At 47.6% G+C, this 21,662-nt stretch overlaps 1 protein-coding gene across 4 annotated transcripts in view; it reads left to right on the top strand.

The window, feature by feature from the left end:
• The window catches only part of MTHFD1L (methylenetetrahydrofolate dehydrogenase (NADP+ dependent) 1 like), a 159,947-nt gene extending 139,668 nt beyond the window's left edge, over positions 1–20,279 (top strand). For 3 of the 4 annotated variants that reach the window (XM_036316575.1, XM_036316574.1, XM_036316572.1), the window contains 2 exons: positions 12,424–12,549; positions 19,974–20,279. In XM_036316575.1, coding sequence (XP_036172468.1) covers positions 12,424–12,513 — 90 coding nt within the window. In that variant the 3' untranslated portion in view covers positions 12,514–12,549; positions 19,974–20,279. Of the gene's footprint in view, positions 1–12,264; positions 12,391–12,423; positions 12,550–19,973 lie in introns of those variants that run through there. The other variant, XM_036316573.1, reaches the window with a different exon arrangement.
• Positions 20,280–21,662: the final 1,383 nt, after the last annotated feature.

Here is a 21,662-nt window from a genome sequence, read left to right as displayed (position 1 = left end):
GTGCCTCGGGTGTGGTTGAATTTAGGACTCTTGCATGCCTCTCAAGTCTCACATGTTAGCAAAAGGAAGAGCTTTCAGACAAATGAATGGCCATGGACAGGCTGAGGCCCTGGGCGGGGCTGCACAGTCATCCCGCCAGTGAGGCCTGGCACTCGCTGTGTTTGTCAGAGCTCTTTTGGTTACAATTAAGAGAAACTCAACTCACACTTACACAGAAAGAGGAGATGAATTGACCCAGATAACAAAAAAAATTTTGCTGTCTGGCTTTAGCCCCAGCTGAGTTCGGGATTCTGGCTTTTGCTCCCCACTTCTCAGCCCTGCCTCCCTCAGAGTGATCTCCCCCGCCCCACCCCCACCCCCACCCCAATATCACCAGCTTCAAACCTCAAGCTCACTATCCCAGAAGAAGAGGAATCCTCTCCCCCACTCCCCATCTGCATGTCAGTATTCAGGAATCCCCCACTGGCCCTGTTAGCCTCCTGACCCATCACAGGGCCCAGCCAGGGGGTGACTGTCATGCCCATCTTGCCGGGAGGCAAGGGCAGACCGCTCTGCACCATGTGGAGTGGCCTCCGCTGCTCCGAGAAGTTAGACTGGGCCTGGTCAGTAGTGGGACGAAAGCCGGTGTCTCCCCTAGGCAAGCCCTGCCCTTTGTTTAATTATAGGTAGATGTTGGCATGTCATTGAAAAGCGTAACATTCCGTTTCTAGGAGCTCTTTCTCGTTAGGCATTTTCATGGTGAATAGATTCTGTCCCATGGGAATTAGTTTTCTACCTCAAAAAGAGGGCTCTTTGCTCACCGTGGTTGATAGCATTGGGCTTTTAAACAGAATGTTTTGACTTCAAAAGAAACATGGGAAAAGTGGGCTGGTTCTTGGTGTATTGCTGGCCCTTCCCAAGAGTCAACCGTTAGGAGTGCCTTCTTCTTTGGTTTGGAGTTTCTCCCAACCCCAACCCCAAACCTGTGACCTCTCCGATTTAGGGTTTCTTATCTTGTTCCCACAAAATCCCTACAGTTACTCATCTTCTTCCTTTCATATTCAGTTCATTACAGCACTTGTATATAGGTCTTTGTAGTCTATTTTAGTGTTAAAAACATCAATTTGATTGTTAAAAAATCAAATTCTATTAGTTTAATAAGTTCAAAATTATTTAATCATTTTTAACCACAACTGTTGTAAGGTTCATAACTAGCAGATACTGGCTTACTGCCTGATAATGCTAAGAATAAGAGTGTGTTAAACCTATACAGCGAGGTAACTACATATGTAAGCCTGTATCTCCATGCATCCCTGGAGTGAACTCTCGCAAACCCAGTCACCCACGCCCACCCTGCGGTCGGTTCTTCCCCGGAAATGAACACGGTGGCAGTTTGCCAGCTTGGCACCACCGCTGATTCCTGTTCTTTCTGCTGATATCACCTAGACACCAGCCACACGAGCTCCGCGCTGTCCGGGCGTTGCGTGTGGACTTCTGTGCCTGTAAACCAGGGGTCCTCAAACTACGGCCCGCGGGCCACATGCGGCCCGCCGAAAACATTTATCCGGCCCGCCGGGTGTTTTTGCTGCCGCTGCCTGTCCTGCTTAGCAGCCGACTCGTCCCGGGCCCGCAGTGCGCATGTGTGGAATGTCTGAGGGACAGTGAACTGGCCCCCTGTTTAAAAAGTTTGAGGACCTCTGCGTGTAAACAGTGAGTGGTTATTCTTGGTTGTGCATTTGTGACTTTCAGTGCGGCTGCAAGAGAGGACTTGGAAGTGGCATTTGAATAACACGCATATTCTCAGGCAGGGCCACATGAAAGAGATGACTACACAGATAGCACAATCCTGGTTTGCTCCATTGGCAACAGAGCAGACTTCTGGGTAAACAAACCAAAATAACAGTAGAACGCAGGCCTGATCGCAGCCCTGTTGTGATTAAACAGGAGATGGCCAAGCAAGGTCCATGCCTGTCCTCCTGGCTGGGGCAGCAGAGGCCTGCCCGCCGACCGCGCCGAAGCAGAACGGCCGCGTGGAGATTCCTCGGGGCACTGATGCCTTCTGCCCGGTGACCCATTAAGGGGAACTTGAGCCAAGATCTTATCAGCGATGGAGATGGAGACACCTCAGGATTTTCCGGTGTCACTTTGCACTTTTTGTTCTTGGACATGGTTAATCACGCTACCAGGTCTTTCAGATCCTGCGGCATTTCCTCGCGGCCCCAAGTAGTTGCCGCGGGTCAGGTTCTCTGGACCTGAGGGTTCGGTTACAACATCCATCTGCTTTTCAGCCCACTCTCTGACCTTCCTTCTTTCAATGTTCTCATCCAGCATTCCCAGGAGACTCTCAAGATTCTGAGTAGACAGCCCAGTTATTTTTCCCAAAACTTAAAAAGCGATGTTTTAGCTGGATATGAATTGCATAAATGTTTTTAACTTAAAAATCGTTTACCAAAACGTCATTTACGTACAAACCGAAGACAGTGGAACTTGACAGGATAGAAAAGCTAAACACTTGGGAACGTGCTTACGTCCTTCAGAACGTTGCCCTTTTCCCCGAGTGGCGCTGTCGGCAGGGATGCATCGGTGTAAGGGGTCGTCGGTGTCGCAAGAAGAGCATCCATACGTGTCCACGCCTTGGTGCTTTTGAACTCGGCTCAGTTTCTTTGAAGCATTGATCATGGTGTCCAGCTTTGATTCCTTTCCTGTGGACCGGTGCCAGTGTGCCTGATCTCATTAAATTTTTGGAAAGGACTGAAACTATGGTATGGTTTTATTGCAGTCCTTACATCAATCATAATTTGAGACTGTCTTGGTGAAAGATGAGGAATTCAGCCGGGGGGGGGGGGGGGGTCCGGTGGCGAGGGGGATGGGAGGTGGTGAGTACCGACGGCTTATTTAAGTTCATCCACTTCTAGACTTTTTAGAGCTGGCTTCATTCCAGGGGGCCCAAACCCAGGTCCATGGAGACCACACAATTTTAATCAGGTGTGCTTTTTTTTTAAATGGGCGCCCCCTGGCCCTCCAGGTTGTGCAGGTAGATAACTAACTACATGCTCATGGTTAAGAACATGAAAGTTACTCCCTTGTTGGCTCCATGGGCCAGAGGCCTTTCGGATGCTGGCTGTTCATGGCAGATGCTGAATTCAGAATCCATGGTGTAGATTGTGGCTTACTCTGTGCTTTTCCCTTTACTACTCCTCACCCTGGGCCGAGTCCCCCATTATCATGTTTTCCTGTGGAAGTCCTCTCTCCTGGGTTCAGAACTTTGGTTTTTTCATCTTAGGGAAATGCCCCCCTCCCATTACAAGCTAGCCTGCTTTGCCGTAGCAGCTTTCCTTCTTCCACTGGCCTCGGTGTTTCTTCAGTACTACGTGCCCTTGCCGCGGGTCAGGTTCTATTTGACTTCCTATCTAGGGATCTCTTCCTTGGTAAGGCCCCTCTGTGCCCCTCTCATCTCAGAGCCACCCGGGGCCTTTGGAGCCACTTGCTACACAATCCCCCCACACGACAAGGGGGCCGCATCTAAGAGGACACAAGAAAGTGCTAGGTCACCCCAGCTGCCTCGTCGGCGTTCTCAGATTGTAGCCTCAGCGAGCCCCCCTGGTGCACGGCGCACACTGCAGACCCTGTGCTTTCCGTTTCGGTCCAGAGGGAAACGCTACCTCCTGGACATCAGCACAGAGGGCCTGTGCCGTGTGGACTCTTAGTGAGAAGTGCCATTTTTCAGCCTTCAGATGACACACAGTAGGCTTCCCACCTCTGGCCCAAGTGGAACGGAAGGTTATGCCCTTTGGTGCAGGATGTCAGCTCTCTAAGATCTCAGGTGGTTTCCCAACCAGAGAAAACCTAGACTCTACACATCAGGTTTTATGAATTAGAATCTGTGAATAATATTCTGCAAATCTGAACTCTGTAAGTGAGATCCGTGAAGTAGAGCCTATGTAAATCGACTGCCACTTATATTCAAATACCTTTTAAACCGAGAATGCAGCAATATCCCAGGCGAATGCCAGGACCTTTCACTTCTGTAAAATCCATGTATAGCTGAACAATAATCCAACGTCTCACACCATCAACAGCCTCTCTTTCAGTTGGCATCTGCACTTCCCCAGTTATAAAACCAGCGTCTGTAGGGAAAGTTGTAGAATGCCCACATTCTTCTCAAGTTCATCTTTCTTGATTTGCATTAAACCCTTTAGTCTGTAGCATTTTAGAACAGAGGTCAGCAAACATTTTCTGTAAAGGGGCAGGTGGTAAATACTGTAGGCTTTGTGGACCACACAGTCTCTGTCCTCAACTCTGCCGCCACAGCGCAGAAGCAGCATGGACAGTATGCATACGAGTGAGTGTTGCTGTGTTCCAGTAAAACTTTATTTACAAAAATGGGTGGCTGGCCCAATTTGGCATGTGGGCCATCATCGTTTTCCAACCTTCAGTTCAGAAGAAAAGAGAGGTCTGTGCAATTTTATGTTTGGGTGATAAGCATATAAAATTGTCTCAGGGCCCCCTAACATCTTCCCATTGGGAACAGTTTTTACTTTGCCAGTGTCCCCATGTACTGGTGGGAATGAAATGAAATGGACCAAGGATGCTGTTCCCTTCAGCAAATAGCCAGCCTTCCTCCTTCCTCCATGGTAACCCCATGGACTGCAGGGAGGGGAAGCAACTGCTAGGGAAGCCCCCAGCCAGCCCATTTTTGTGGGGAATTTGAAGCCCTGTTCTAAGTCCTTTGCCTCCATTCTAACAGCGCATGAGATACATGTTCTTTGTCGTCTTGCCATGTCTGTGCTTGAATTACATTTTCATGCACGTACCAGATTTACTTCTGGCTTATTAAAAATTCCATTGCAGTAGGTACAGTGGTTGTGGGGAGATGGGGATAGAAGAATGGGGAAGTAAAAGTGAGATTTTAGTCCAAATAGGGCACCATACAAGCTGGAAGACAGGTGATGCTGCTGGAATTGCTGGCTGTCGTAAAGTGCATCTGTATTGATTCCTTGTGTTGTTTTTATATAAGTATATGAAAAATTCAGGCTTTTTTGGCTTGGGTTCTGTGGGAAAATAGCTAATGGGCTGATGGTATCAGTCTACTGCAACATGCTAGAGAATTACTCAGACGCTTGTCAGATGCCTGAGCCTCGGACTTCTTTGAGAATATGCCATCATGGGAAGCTCTCACTCACCAAGGTCACTGAGAGGGCAGCCGAGGGAGGCACGCTGAACTTCAGACGGTTCTTGCTGCTTGTGTCAGTAGCAAAGCAGTGAAGTAAGGAGCTGACTTGCCAAGAAAAGAAAAGTTCAGAGAAAACGGACTTGTTTTGATTGAGAAAAGTAGATAACTGAGCAGTCACTAAAGAATCCTGTTTTCTACTATTATTTTTCATTTTATGAATTTAAACACAAAATGTGTTACCTTACTCCTGTTCTTTTGTAAAATTAGATATTATATTAATCTACATTATAAGTGCAGCGTTTCTCATGTCCCCTTTTAAAAATTGCAAACCTTTTTATTTTTAAAAAAATCCTGTATTTATTCACATGTTTTTATAATCAGTGAATGGAATCTTGGCTCTGGGTTTAAGAAAGTGTTTAGATTTTAGCTCATTGTATTGTGTATTAACATAATTTTATTCTTGGGCTACTTATCTCAAAATCAAATTCTGTCATTATATGTAATAACACAGTGTTTCCAATAACCTTATCCTTTTTTTTAATACATTTTTATTGATTTTAAAAGAGGAAGGGAGAGAGAGATAGAAACATCAATGATGAGAGAATCATTGACTGGCTGCCTCCTGCACGCCCCCTACTAGGGGTCCAGCCCACAACCTGGGCATGTGCCTGACTGGGAATCGAACTGTGATCTCCTGGTTCATAGGTCAATGCTCAACTACTGAGCAACACCGGTTGGGCTCCAATAACCTTATTCTTTAGGTAGAATGAGTGACATAACAATAACCTTTTTTAAAAAAATAATAACCTTTAAAACCTCCATCAGCCTATAAATTCGTATTCCTATCTCTAAAGCAACAGTATCTGACCCAATGATATAGAACAAGTAAATTACAGGTTATAATTACATCTACTAAAGGTGGAATAACAGTAACCAGATTTACCCTTTTATTTGAAACAACTGAAAAACTGGACAAAATAATAGAAAAAAAATCACTCAAGACATTGGGCATAAGCAGCAAAGGACACTGGTCCCTGAAAATCAAGTATTCGAGTGAGTACTGATCAGTGTACGCATGTGAGATGACCAGAAGCCAGGGAAAGGATCACCCATAAGGATTAGGGAAACGTACATGGTTCCCACACGGGGCCCATAAGAGGGGCCGGCTTCCAAAACTAGAGTGAAAACCTCAACATCAGGGGGCACTGGTTAGAATACTGAGGAGGGTCTTACCTCAGTAGTAAGGACAAAATTAATCCTGTACTAAACACAGCTCTGGTCCTACCCAACAAAGCTTTAAAGGCAAAACCCGCCCTACCCGGTTTGGCTCAGTGGATAGAGCGTCAGCCTGCAGACTGAAGGGTCCCGGGTTCGATTCCGGTCAAGGGCACATGCCAGAGTGATCTTCAGTAGGGGGTGTGCAGGAGGCAGCCGATCAATGATTCTCTCTCAGCATTGATGTTTCTATCTCTCTCTCCCTTTCCCTCCCTGAAATCAATAAAAATATATTTTTAAAAATGAAGGCAAAACCCCCCAAAAAATCAAGTTGTTTCCAAGTAACTAAACAGTGTGCCAGAACAATGTATAAAAATACTTTTAACAGTGCAAAGATGCCCAGTACCCAACAAGTTGATAGCATGTCCAAAAGTACCAGTCATGCAAACAAGTAGGAAAATACAACCAAAAATCAGAAAAGTCAATCAAAGTTTACCCTTAAATGATACAAATGATAGAATTAGTAGACAGGGACATGAAAACAGTTATGATTGTAGTCCATATGTTTGAGAAATTAGAGGAAAGATTCAAAATGTTTAATAGAGATAAAGATGGAAAAAAGGCAAATTAAAATTCTAGAGATGAAAACCAGAGTGTCCAAGATAAAAAATACTCTGACGCGCCGAAACCGGTTTGGCTCAGTGGATAGAGCGTCGGCCTGCGGACTGAAGGGTCCCGGGTTCGATTCCGGTCAAGGGCATGTACCTGGGTTGCGGACACATCCCCAGTGGGAGATGTGCAGGAGGCAGCTGATCGATGTTTCTCTCTCATCGATGTTTCTAGCTCTCTATCTCTCTCCCTTCCTCTCTGTAAAATATCAATAAAATATATTTAAAAAAAATAAAAAATAAAAAAAATAAAATAAAATTCTAGAGATGAAAACGAGAGTGTCCAAGATAAAAAATACTCTGACGCGCCAAAACCGGTTTGGCTCAGTGGATAGAGCGTCGGCCTGCGGACTGAAAGGTCCCAGGTTCGATTCCAGTCAGGGGCATTTACCCTAGTTGCGGGCACATCCCTAGTGGGAGATGTGCAGGAGGCAGCTGATCGATGTTTCTCTCTCATCAATGTTTCTAACTCTCTATCCCTCTCCCTTCCTCGCTGTAAAAAATCAATAAAATATATATTAAAAAAAAAAATACTCTGACAAATGGCACATTAGCTTTTGCAGAAGAGGTTAACTTGGAGACATAACAATAGAAACCATCCTAAATGAAACAGAAAAGGGCAGAAAGAAGTGGAAGAGCATCATGGGTTTGGGGACAATATCAAGGGGTGAAAAAATACATAGAGCCCCACAGAAGAGAAGGGAAAGGACTGAAAATATTTTAAGAAATAATGGCCAAAATGTTTCCTAATTGGACAGAAATTATAAGTCCACACATTCAAGAAGCTCGGTGAGCCCCAAGTACAAGAAACATGAAGAAAATTACAGCAAGGCACAACCTAATGAACCTTCTTAAAAGCGGTCCTGATCACTCACTGGGGTCTGATCTGAACCACCTTTAAGAAAAGTTGCAGGACAGTGTATGGAAAATGGTTCAGTTAGATGACAGGTGGTCGTGAGGGCTTCCCGAATTCGGTTCCCTCCTCTGGTCCGGGGAACGTTAGCTGAGGCAGCTCTCACCCCTCCCCGCCTCCCCCGGGTTCCCCCAGACCACTCCTTTTGCCACTGTCCCAAGAGAAGCCTAAAGGGAACATTAAAATAATGGATACAGCTTCTCTGTGTGTCGTGTTTTCCTCCTGCAGTGGCATATTATCTCTGGGCAGGAGCTTGGTGGGGAGGGCGGGGGGAGGGGGCTGAAAATCGAAAGGAAATTCTGAATTACACGGGCAGCTGTGTACTTTTCCATGTCTCGTTTTCCTGATCTGCAAACTGGGGATAGTGGGAGGGAATAACACGGGGCTTGTGGGGTGTAGGAATTAAATGAGGGGGTACAGTGCAAACAGTGCTTAGCGTAGTACCAATGGTGTCTCTATTGCAGTTGCTCGGGCACCGGATTATTATTTTGAAATTTGATAAGTAAAAGTAAGGAATGGAAAAAAAAAAACAAGGAGCTGCTAGAAATGAAGGTTTTTTTCAGGTGAAAAAGTAGTAGATTTAAGGAGCAGCCAGCCACTGTGACTCAGTGGTTGAGCATTGACCCATGAACCAAGAGGTTGCGATTCGATTCCTGGTCAGGGCACATGCCCAGGTTGTAGGCTCGATCCCCAGTTAGGGGGGTGTGCAGGAGGCAGTTGATCAATGTTTCTCTTTCATCGAATATTGTGGTTAAGGACAAGTTACGATTCTATCACTATAAAGCAATTTTCGGTAATTTTTCTACTCATGCCAAAGAATATTCTATGTTTACTTCTAATGAATATTTTCTTTTTAGTATTTTTTAATATTTTCTCTTTAGTCTTTTAATTTTTTTTATTTTTCAATTACAGTTGGCATGCAATATTATATTAGTCTCAGGTGTACAACCTGAATGTCTAATAGTGCTTACATATTTATTCCTTTTAATGTATGTTTATAAAGGCTATTCATAGAACTCATTTCTCCAAAATAAGCTTAACCCAAAATCAGTAAGGATTTGGAAGATTCACCGTCGTTAAAATGAGGGCCACGAAGGGCACAAGCCCGTGTCTCTCAGCCTTTGTAAAGGAATCCATCGATGAGCTGTGACTAGTAAGAGCAATTTAGTGACTCCCTCATTATTGTAAGCAGAAGGCCTCCTTGGAGGGCACACAAATAAAGTCAACAGATCACCACTAACTGCAGGCTCGGGGCCAGAGGTCAACTGCCAAGGGCTGTCCGAACCTTCCTTCTTGTCCTGCTGTCCTGACTCTTGTCAGGGAGCTACTACCCGTTGATACCAGTTTTTTACTGGGAGACAATTGGAGCGAGTGTGTTCGGTCTTGTTAACAGCATTCCACATTGTGTCCGCTCTGTGGGAGGGGTTTTATGTTCAGCGTGGCTCTGTGGGAGACGGCTCCTCGTCCACGGGTCAGGGAGTCCCCCGGCTCCGCAGACTGTGTGCTCTCTCGTCTGTGGCTGCGTATCCCGGATACGTCATCGTGGATTCTGGGTAGTGATGATTGCATCCTTGGAAAGAAACATGGGCATCTTCTGATTAAGCTCATCTCTCCCCGTAAACCGAAAATAGAGTAAAGACATTTCACCTTCCCGGCATTGACTGTCTCGGCTACTTTTAACTCCCAGTTCTGTGGCAGAATCTGGATGACCCGATGATGCGCCCTCGGACTCACTGCACCCATAGGTCCGCTTCAGGAACCCCACGCGCCATGCCCCACCTCTGTCTGTCTTGGTCTTGCATGAGCTCAGCCTTGATTTTCATGTCTGCAGAAGTAGTGTGTGAACCAGCAGACCGGGTGATCATTATCCACAACAGAAGCGTCCACTGTAGCTTTGTTCAGATGAGCCCACAATGCCCTGCCTTTGCGTTCTTCCTGGGTTTTCTCACCTCGCGGAGATCAAGACCTAACCCGCCTCCTGCGGGATCCTGCCTGGGCACTGCAGCCGCAAAGTCTGGGCACCGTCCTGCCGAGTTAATTTACAGGCGGGGGCAGCGTCACTGCGGCTGTGTGTGATCATTCCTTTCTCTCTCTTCAACAATAAAATGCTGGTTCCTGTTCCCAAATCCATAGCCCCGCGCCGACTACAGAGGCATCTTAAAATGCCCGCGTCAGAATGCGGTCGGACAGGAAACCTGCCGTCTCGTATCTGGCACATGGGTTGTACTCAGGAAAAGAATCTGAGCGGTTCCCACTCGGTGTCCCTTGTGTTTGCTGTCCCGGTGCCAACGCAGTGAGCCCCGGTTTCTTCCCGTGATCTCCTGGGGTACGTGCACCCACTGTGGTAACCAGAGAAAGGCGTCACCCCTGCCAGGACCACAGGCTTCCAGAGGAGAAATAGCCATCGACATACCTGCAGTTTTAAAATACAGGAAGTTCCCACCTAAAAGCCGTTGAGCACTGAAACCTTATTCGTAGGTAATTGCTTGAAACCCTAAGCACATTTTCCCACGGATGTGTGTGTTATAAATGGTACCCATATCCCAGGCAGGTCCCAGGAGCCCTTTTAGCCCATCATATATCTAAAGTACAGTCCCGTGCAGTGAGCAAGACAGGAGCTGGCCACCATATGTCCCAGGGGTTTATGCACGTCCCGTCCGGCTCCTGGTCCAGGTGGTTAATGAGGCCTGCAGGTGCACAGACCCCTCCACCACCCAGCATCCCCTCCTGCTGCACACGGGGATGGGCAGTGGGCTGGGTGGGGTCAGGCCTCTGGGCCACATTGAGCCTCGCTCCTCATGCTATAACGTGCACACGTTACCTGCAGACTTGCTGAAACTGCAGGTTCTGGTTCAGCAGACCTGCGCGGCTCTGAGATTTGAATGTCCAGCAACTCCCAGAGACACCAGTGCTACTGATCCACAGACCGCAGTCTCTGTAGCAAGAGTCTGTCGGCATCACAAGGCAGAAGAGGGTGGCGGACCGAGAAATCCGGGGTCATTGCAGAAAGGAAGCGGAGAGTGAGACAGTTCTATCAGAGAGGCCTCATCTGGCTCCTGTCTGGCTGAGCACTGTGCCTGGTGGGGAGGAGCAGACACACCTGGAGGCATGGAGCGGTGCAGTGCAGCCTCCTTTCCCAGCGTTCTCTGGCCGGGCAGACATACATTTGCCTGACACAGCACTCAGCCCTCAGAAGAACCAGGCCAGCAGAATCCGGGCGCCCCTCCTCAGACGAGTGGGACGCAGCATTGCTTTTCAGGCCTCCTTTGTGTGGAGAGTGCATGTGAAAGCACAAGCGGAAACACTGAAGTCGATAAGAGTGGGTCATGCAGGAGCCTCACCATCTAGATCAGCGGTCGCCAGTCGGTGGTCCATGAGGGCTGAAAGGTTGGCCCCCAGTCGGTGGTCCGTGAGGGCTGAAAGGTTGGTGACCACTGATCTAGATCCCAGACCAGTGTTCAGTGTGAGGACCACCAGGGGGAGTTGGGGGCCATTCCCTGCACACCCAGGGTTTCCGATGCAGGTGGGCGGAGAGCGCCCTGTGGACTCTGATCTGGACACGGTGCCGCAAAGCAGTGAGGAGCGTGGCCTGGGTTAATCCCGTTTCCACCACTCCTGGCTGTGTCCCTGAGTCCATGCCTTTGTGCCTAAAACCCACTGTCCTCTTCAGTAACGTGGGGGAAGACTGACTTACGTTATCCCCGTAAAGCACATGGGGATGACGGAGGCTATCACTGTAACCTCCAGCGGCGGTCACTAAAGGAGCCATTTGAGATCACAGGCATGGAGTCAAATTTCCAGTTTTGCTTCTGACCACCTGGGTGGCCTCCGGCAAGTGATTTAACCTCTGCTGCCTCCCATGTCACACGGACATAATAAAAGCGCCTTCTCATAGTGTCGTTGGGAAGATAAAATATGTAAGGAACTCCGCGCAGTGCCCAGCACATAGTCAGTTCTCACTAAGCATCTCAGTTCTTGTTACTGAGGCAGGCACAGTGATGGCTTTCTGGAGAGCAGGAGTTTGTACATTGTGCTCCCGGGGTTGTAGGCTTTACAAACATGGGTCGTGGGCACCGTAATTGGAGGGGAAGAGGAGGCCATTGTCCCCTCCACCCACACCCACTGTCCCCTTCAACCAGAGGGGCTCATCTTTGAGGGGCTCAACATTACCAGTAAGATTTGATTTAGAAAAAACAAAGGTTTAAAAATCACTGTTTGGGAGCCACAGTCTACGATGGGGCTGGCTGTGGGAGAGAGCAAATGGTCTCAATTTTCAAAATTTTGACATTTGCCTTTTCTGTTTCATTTCCTTAAAGGTTGAAATAGCAGACGGCCAATATAAAGAGACAATGGATGGATATATGGCTTGAGTTAGATAAAGCGGAATTGGATTGTCCAGTTCATTTACATCGCTAGCTGCACGCTGATCACGTGGCGGCATTTGCTGATGTGTCTGCCTGTGTTTTCCCCTCCAGATGAGCACCATGCCCGGACTGCCCACACGGCCCTGCTTCTACGACATCGATCTCGATACAGAAACAGAGCAAGTTCAAGGCTTGTTCTGAGTGGACAAGACGCTACTCTCACAGGACCCAATTCAGGTAGGCTGTTCTGCTTTCTACTTTTTCTTTTTCCAAATCTTTTTTAGTTTTAGTTTTGTGTTGTTCTTTTAGTATTCCCGACAAAAAAATGGTCTGGTAAGTAATTCCCTGACTTGGTTACTGCGAATTCCTTCCTAATAACAGCCCAGGACTTGAGAGTCGCTGTGGGGTGTGGCTATGCAGTGAGATGGTCGGGATCTAGGTCCTTGGTGAAAGTCAGATCATATCCTCTGTGAATACGGATTTGGTGAAGGCAGCTCTTTCCATAGCAATGGAAATCTGTACACTCATTCTTTTTCCAGAATTAAAACTAATATCTGCTGTCATTTTCAAGGGCCACATATCTCTTGGTTACAGAGTTAGAATCCCGTGATAGAAGAATCTTGGTGTCTTCATTGGCTAGGACTGCCATAACAGAGCATGACAGCGGGGTGGCTTAAGCAACAGAAATTTAACCCTTCCTAGTTATGGAGGCCAGAAGTCCAGGGCCAGGTGTCAGCTGGGCCGTGCACCCTCTGACACTGGGCCGTGCACCCTCTGACACTGGGCCGTGGACCCTCTGACACTGGGCCGTGCACCCTCTGACACTGGGCCGTGCACCCTCTGACACTGGGCCATGGACCCTCTGACACTGGTGGGGTCCTTCCTGGCCTCTGTCCAGTCTCTGCGTCCACGGCCACATGGCTTTCTCCCTGCGTGCCTGTCTCCACGTGGCTTTCTCTTCTGATCAGGACACTAGTCATGCTGAATTAGGCCCCCCGGTTACTGACCTCATTTTAATTACATCTGCAAAGACCCTGTTTCCAGATAAGGTCACAGTCACAGGTACTGGGGTCAGGGCTCCTTTTAGGGGACATCATTCGACCTGTAAAATACTCAACTGTGGCTCAACAGGGCGATTGCATGCTTGCCCCTGGAAAGACGTGTGGAGACGGGACAGCGCATTCAGAGTGGCCTGAGGCCGGGCAGGACGGGGCAGCAGAAATCAGACACTGTGACGGCTCGCTGGCCACAGTCCAGGGGGTCGAGCTTAACTTGGAGCCACGTGGGCAGCCACAGCTGGGGCCCCTTTATCTGCCCCTCAGTCCTGCAGCCACACCTGCAGGCTTCTCTCCTCGCTTCCCATCAGGAAGAAAAATGACCACCCTCCCAACCCTCCTCCCTGGAAAACTCCCAGTCAGGGGTTTTAAAGGCCCAGAGCTGCTTTTCCTCATCCCATATATCAAATGTGTCCTCACCATATTCTCAGCGCGCATGCATCCCCTCCCCCACACACTCTCAGTTCATCCTCCCCGCTCACACCGTTCCTGCTCCTCAACCCCGCGCCCCTCCCAGTGCCAGCGGGTCCTGGGCCGGCCAGGTGAGCGGGCTTGACCTGCAGACCCTTCCTTCCGACTGTCGCAGAGACAGGGCCCCCGCCAGGCACGCAGGAGCCTCACTTCCCCTCGTTTCACTGCCAGTAGGCAACATGGGGAGTTAAGTCCTTGTCACTAACACACCAAAGCCTGGGCCATGAAGAGGAAGGTGATGGGCCACTTATATGAAGTTACATTAACACAGGGTGTGGAGCTGCTTGGCCTGGGTTGTGTGGGGTGTTTTGTGGTGTCTGTGTGTTTCTTGCTGAGGAGTGGGAGCTATATTTAGGTTTTTTGTTTTGTTTTGTTTGTTTTTTTAAATATATTTTATTGATTTTTTTTACAGAGAGGAAGGGAGAGGGATAGAGAGTTAGAAACATCGATGAGAGAGAAACATCGACCAGCTGCCTCCTGCACACCCCCTGCTGGGGATGTGCCTGCAACCAAGGTACATGCCTTTGACCGGAATCGAACCTGGGCCCCTTCAGTCCGCAGGTTGACGCCTATCCACTGAGCCAAACCGGTTAGCACTGTATTTAGTTTTAACCACAACCACATTCCATATCTTTGTCATTTTTGAAAAAAATGAACTAAGGGACTTTTTTTTTTTTTAAGCAAAAAGGCCTATAACCTTGAGTTTTGATAACAGTGTTATTTTGGTCGTTTGGTTTGAGTGTGTGTGTGTGTGTGTGTGTGTGTGTGTGCGCGTGTGTATGAATGTCTCGGCTTTCCCAGCCGGGCCTTGGGAAACTAACATGATCATTTCTCTTAAACTGAAAATTGACCCCTGTCCTGCCTAATCTCCCTTTCCATGTCAAGAGCCCATGATGCTACATCTCTGCCCTTTGTCATTTTTCTCCAGAACAAGTGTGTACACTCTTTGCATCTCTCTTGGATAGTAGTTTTTCAGCCTGTTGGTCCATTTTCATTTTTCTCCCCAAGTAGGTCGTATAAACCCAATTATACCTTAATGATTGCATATTTAAGACCCGTGTAATGCCAAGGGATGGGGCCGTAGTTTTGCTGTCACCTACACTTAAATGTATGTGCCTGTTTCCTGACGCGTACTCTTCGGGGTTTGAATCTGGAGATTGAGCAGGGCTGGAGTCAGGGCTCTGGCCTGTGGTGACTGCCTCCACATGACAGGCGCTGTGTGCAGCACTCGCACAGGTGGTCCCAGCACTCCTCGGAGGCAGGTGCTGCCCCAGGAGATCAGATCCTTCCTCTGGTCACTGCGGGGGGAGGGGGGGGGTATATAAATGAGACATGTGCCGATCCACAGGGCTGCAGCACTGTCTTTCCGGAGCTCAAATGCTTAGTCTGCCCTCATCACTTTGCCATCCCTGTCCCGTGTGATGCTGCCACCAAGCCAGTGAGATGGTAGCGTCTTCATTCCAGAGCTGTGAAAACTCTGGCCCAGAGAGGTCAGCCACTTGCTCAAGTTGCACAGCTAATAAGTACGAAAGCAAAGACTCAACCCGGATCGGCTTACTCTCAGTCCCACCCCATTCTTTAGGCCCCAAACCAAAGGACGTCCTTTTTGTTTCGGTCTCGGGGTCAAAGAACTTCAGCCCTTCCTGGAAGATGATAGCCAGCTATTGGAACACACCTGTAATTTTGGGATAACCAGGTGATCTTTTTTAATAACAAAAGATAATTATTTGGGTTTGAAAAGCTATGGCTTTGTTGAAATTCTTTGTAGTCCAAATAGAATAGAGCTATCTCTTGCTTAACTCTCTCATGAATGGCACTTTCCCATTCTCTTAGCCAAGGCTCTCTCTTCTTTGTGAACTGCCAAAACCTGGTCTAGGCCTGGTGGGCAGCGGTTCAAAACCCATCACTTGACCTCGCTGGAACAATTGAAAGTGGATCCGGTGTCGTAAGATAAAACCACCGTACAAAGCAAACATTCCTTCCCAGGGACTCCTCCACTCACTGGTCCCGCAAACGTTCTTTCTGTTTCCTGTGGCCTCTCACATACGGCCCTCGGGGACCACTTCTGACGGTCAGAGGTCTGTGGCTGTTAAAAATGCACAAAATCAAAATGTTCCAGCTTGGATGATGGTCAGCTTGGACAGATTAGGGCATCGGAAGAGGAAATGGCCTGTCGGTAGCTTGACTCACACGGTGGTCAGACTCTCCATAGTTCTCCACACTCTGCTGGACGTGAGGCAGGCGCGTCCCCCCTGGAAGAAGACTACGCTGGGCCGGTGACAACTTCCTTCCCTTCCGCTTCCGCTTCCTCTCCGTCCTGCTTACCTCACCCTCTAGGAAACTGTGTGACTTAGTAGGAATGGGACTTGCCAGGAAATGCCCGGAACCTGAGCCCTTGCTCCTGCTCCCAAGGCCTCCCTGTGGAGCAGTCACTGTGGTGGCCGTCGGGGCATGAGTCACTCTTCTGGATGTCACCAGATAGCACTAATTAAAATCAGTTGCTTGTCCCAGTGAAACCAATCCTGCGACTCCACTGCTCAGCCTTTTGTTTGAAGACGGTTGGATTTAGGGAGGGTGGTTCTTGCCCCCGCTGTGGGTTGCTCGTTCTGAACCTTCATCGTATTTCTGAGCCTTGGCAGGACTCAGAGGAACACAGAACACCCTGGCAGGTTTCCTGAAGAAGCCGAGGCTCTGCTTTGTTCAGATATGCAAAGTTGTGTTTAGTGCGGGATCAGATGGACTCTGGTCCTGCTGTAATGGTGGGTACTTACCCGAGAATTGTTTTTCTTGAATTGCACATGCGAGAACGAGTATAACACCAGCTCGTTTTTTTCCCCTAACCTGCCTTTGGAGCAGAAATTTTCAATGAAATTTAATAGTCATCAGTTCGTCTTGAATATGGTTGTTGCCTGTAGCCCTTCTGGGAACATGGTCTTCTATCCCCAAGTTGCAAACCTCAGGGTTTCGGGGTTCCTTGGGGGACACCTGGACTCTGTGGTTTTGGTCTTGAAACTCTTATCTTTTCGAGGAGCAGCTCAAGAATGATGCCCACCATTGTGCTTCAAGGCCAAGGTCCTCGTTCACCACCCACCCGTCCTTGCAGTAGAGCCTGCCCCTCTTTCTCCATTTCCAGACAAGGGCCAGCATAGGCAGGGAGCCCAAGCGGCTTAAACAAAAGATGGTGATAATTAAGTCTACAGATGACATCGTTCGAACGTCGTTGACATCTAAAAGATAGTGATGACTAAATCCTTCCTAACTGAGGTGGAATGTTTTGAAGCTTAGCCGTTGTGAAATGATTAATTCCCTTTTAAAGAAAGTTTTTCTGGACACTTTTTTAGGGGTTGGGAGAGAAACAAATCATCTTATATTTTCTTTAAAAACATAAGGAAAGGAAAATAATAAATATTTCAGCAAACTCGGGAAACAGAATTTTTCTAGTAACTAAATCTATACATGGTTAGCTCATCAAAAATAGAAGAAATTATTTGTCAACAAAAAAATCAGAGCCCTGGCTGGCGTCGCTCAGTGGTTAGAGTGTTGGCCCAAGCATTAAAGGGTCGAGGGTTCAATTTCCAGTCAAGGGCACATACCTGGATCGCAGGTTCCATCCCTGGCGCAGGTTGGGACATGAAAGGGAATCAATTGATGTGTCTCACATCAATGTTTCTTTTATCTCTCTCTCTCTCTCTCTCTCTCTCTCTCTCTCTCTCTCTCTCTCTCTCTCTCTTTCTCTGTCTGTATCTCTTCCTTCCTTTCCCTCCTTCCCTCTCTCCCTTCCATTCTCTCTAAAAATCAATGGAAAAATATCCTCAGGTGAGGAATCCGAAAGAGTTTCATTATGGCTTTAGTAATAATCTGCTTGGTTAAGAAAAATTAGGACTTGTAAGGTAGGGGGAAAGTTTTAACAAATGCTATGAACTTGAAATTCTTTCCACTGCAAAAGACATTTTTACCAGAATTCAACGTAGTTAATCAGCACCCTGTGCCGCCATGCAGCTTCACTAATAAGAGAAATAAGTAGACTAAACCCTCCTCGTTCAAAGGCAAATCTCAAAAGAACCTCATGATGTAAATGATTCTAAATTGTTCACTATTCAGGCTTAAAAAAATAGTCAAAATATGTCATCATCAACTTTACCAATGTTATTGAGGTTAACTTATAGTCACGTTGGTAGTGTACTTAACTTTAACCTCTGTTATTCAACAATGGGAACCGATAAATTATTGGCAAAGAGGAGCCAGGAGCCAAGTGTTATTAATAATAATATAAAGGTAAATAAAATAAAAAAATTTAAATATCTTTTATTGATTTCAGAGAGGAAGGGAGAGGGAGGGAGGGAGGGAGAGAGAGAGAAAAAAAAAAAACATCAATGATGAAAGAGAATCATTGATCAGCTGCCTCCTACACTCGCCCTACCGGGGACCAAGCCCACAACCAGGCATGTGCCCTTGACCGCAGGCTGACGCTCTAGCCACTGAGCCAAACTGGCTAGGGCAAAATTTTCTTAATAAAGAGGAGAAAGAGCTAATCCTCCCATCCCCTAATGGTATATATCCTATGGCTGCTATAAGAAATTACTGGGTGGCTTAAATTAGACCACCAGAAATTTATTCTTTCACACTTCTAGAGGCTTAAAGTCCAAAGTCGGAATTAGTAGGCCCAAATCAAGTGGCCACACTGCCTCGACTCTCTGGAATCCATCCCTTGCCTCTTCCTCTTCTCTGCGTCTGGGCACTGTTAAATTTATTATTCCCGTACCACGACAAAATGTCTGATATATTCCATCTTCCAAAATATTTACCCACTAAATAAACTCCTGAAATTGTTGTTCTCCCGCTGAATAAACAATATACTGATTCGTTTTCACATTCTCACCTTGACTATTACATCTGATTTTTAAAAATCTACAATCAGACTCTATATACTTCTGCCAACCCTCCGAGTTTTCTTAAAATGTGAAACCATAGACTCTGAGCCATTTTAAACACAAATCCATGGGGCACAGAGGTTACATGCTGATCAGCTGCTCTTACACACACACACACACACACACACACACACACACACACACACCCTGCCCCCAGAGGTGGAAAGCCTTGTTCCAGCCTGGCCTGCCTCAGGGCATCTCCATCCCCCACGCCCATCCTCCTGCCTTAGGCCCCTCCTTCCCTCTTTCCTCCCCAAGAGTCTCTGAGCCTTAGCAAAGGGAGGCCAGCCTCGTCTGAGCAGAGGATGAGGTCTGCACCAGACAGACCTCCCTCCCAAACATCCCCAATATTCCCTTCTTCGTGGTTCTTATGCTGGCAGTGTTTCTGCTTTATTCACTCCCTGACTGGAATCAGACATTAGGGGAGTATCTGCAGTTCATCGTCGTCTGTCTTCATCTCCATCTTGTGTTCTCTCTGGCTCCAGCCCCTTCCCTCACGTGTGGGAGGCCCACTTGCTATATTCCAGCCGCGTCTGAACTCCTGGCCGGGTAGATAAATGCTTGCATTTACATTTCTTCTGGAGTAGTGAACACATTTTTTTTTCTTTCTGGAACTTAGGTGTTTTCTTTGTTTGTTTGTTTTTAAATATAGTTTAATCGCTTCTCTTTCTAAAAGACTGCAGGGTTAAACAGTGGCAGAGAGTCTTCATACCCTTTGAGGGAATGCCGCAGAGCCCTAACAACAATAGTTCTGGTCTGCTCACTTCCTTCTCATCCTGAGTGCGGTTTTCGGACCTTGCTTCCCGTGCCTGCTGTAAAAGGGAGACTGACATCAAAGGGGACAGGAGTCTCAGTCTCACAGCCTGAATGTTCTCACTGGACAGGACCCTGGGACTGCAGACCCCATGTGTAGGAGTCATGGGGCTCCCACCACGGCCCCCAAGTGAATCTGTTAGGACGTTTAGAAACTGCCTGCAGTGTCCCCTGGACGCGGTCACAGGGGTGCAGAACCGACTCGCTGCTCATCACCAAAAATGTCACCACAGTGGTCTCGGCCTCCTCCTGTGAATAGACTCGCCCACCTGCCCTTGAACTCTCTTCTGTCTCCAGCTTTAGAGCTATCAGATATTAACAGTGTCCCACCAGGGGAAGGCTGTTCTTAACCCACTGCGACTTTTTCCCCCCCCTTTTTTCTGTTTTTCAGGTTCCTGAAACTCAAACTACTCCTTGCCTTTTGGCCGCGGTTGGAGGAGAGAATGAATTTGAAATAGGCTTGTTACGCAACGCGAGAGAAGTGGTAGAATAGGCCAAAGATTTCTCCTTCCCGGGGCGTCTGTCTGCAGCCCAGCGCAGTGATCAGTGAGAGGACCTCCACCACGTTGAAAAGAAACTAATTTATTTTCTGTTTCGGCAGCGTTTACATTATCTCCCACTGCTTACACTTGAGAGTGTTTATTGTATGGGGACGGAGCGATTAAGAGAGTGTGAAATAAAAGGTAACGTTTTCTCACTCTGGAGTTTGCTGTCTTGTCTTTGAACTGGAAGGAAATGCGTTTTGTCTTGAGAAAACCGGCCGGCCAGTTTCCAGCGCCAGATTAAGCTCTGCTCTCTAGAGGTGGCTATTCCTGGGGGGCTGTTACCTGACACCAGTTTCCTGGAAAATTGTGAATGCCACCAGCGCTTCGCAAACATAACAAGAAAAAAAAAAAACAACAGGGAGAAATATCTGGTCCGTTGTGAAATCTCCCTGCTGTCCAAGCGTGCTAATGTCCTTGGGAGCGAAGTGCGCTTCACAGCCAGCACTGGTTTCCGGTGCCACTGAGGTGGCATCACTTACCTACAAACTAACGGGTTTGCGCTCGTCTCTTCCACCAGTAAGTGAGTCTCAATGGCCGTTAAGCTTCCGCAGGCCCACAGGGCAAAGAAAGTTCCTCCTAAAAGTTAGGTGTTGGCCGATGTTTTTCCATGTGTCCAACTCTTCACCCGCAGTAAAGAATGTTCTATGGCCTTTTCCCCTCCCGGAGTTCCTGGCCCTCCTTTGTTCCCATTTTTTCCTACAATAATACGAAATTATATAAAAGCTTAGACAAAACCAAGGATTCAGGCGCAAACAAGACGCGATTGTGCTCTAGCAGTGTGAGTAACAGTCCCCATGAATATCTCCGCGGTCCCCAGGCACGTCCTGCAGGAGACCTCGCCACCAGCTCTTTCCTGGGAGTTCGTGCTGCGCCCTTCGCTGACCCTGCTCGTTAATTGCTCTGCCCAGAATGTGTCTTTATGCACAATTTAATTTGTTCCCAAACACTGGATACTAACTTAAAAGCCTCCCCGCACAAAGACTCCCACAAATGATTTCACTGGGTGTTTCTGAAGCGTCCCCCCAGCCCCGTCCCCACCTTATCCTTGGGAATATACCTCTCCAAAGAGACAGGAAACTAGTATTTTTTTATGTAACCATTTGAGGATTGTAAGCGTTCTCGGTAAATGTGTGCTCTCTACGATGCACTCAGTAAGCATTCTTTCTCGTGAATTGATTTTTTTTAAGCAGTTGCTTACTGCTATCGAGTTTTTGTTCTTTTCCTCTACCATTTAAAGTTTCCTTTACTATTTTTGAAATGCTTCAAGGGGAGAAAAGGATTTCAGAAATCTATACTCCAAGGGACTATAGATTTAGACCAGGGACTTCTTTCTTTAGGCAGCTTTCACCAGGCAGCTCACCGAGTCACCAAAAAGGGAAAAATCAAAAGCATCCTGAACACAGATGCGGAAGTTTTCAACGCTCACGTTGAAGGACCTCTAACCCAGGTGTTGCTGGGAACCCTTTCCCATCAGGGGGCTCGTCTCACTTCTCGAGGTGTCAGAGCTGGTGTGTGATTGGCGTGTCTTCCTCATT

Source organism: Myotis myotis, unplaced genomic scaffold (genome assembly GCF_014108235.1).
Source record: "Myotis myotis isolate mMyoMyo1 unplaced genomic scaffold, mMyoMyo1.p scaffold_m19_p_7, whole genome shotgun sequence".
NCBI lineage: Eukaryota > Metazoa > Chordata > Mammalia > Chiroptera > Vespertilionidae > Myotis > Myotis myotis.
This window is presented reverse-complemented; position numbering and strand designations above follow the sequence as displayed.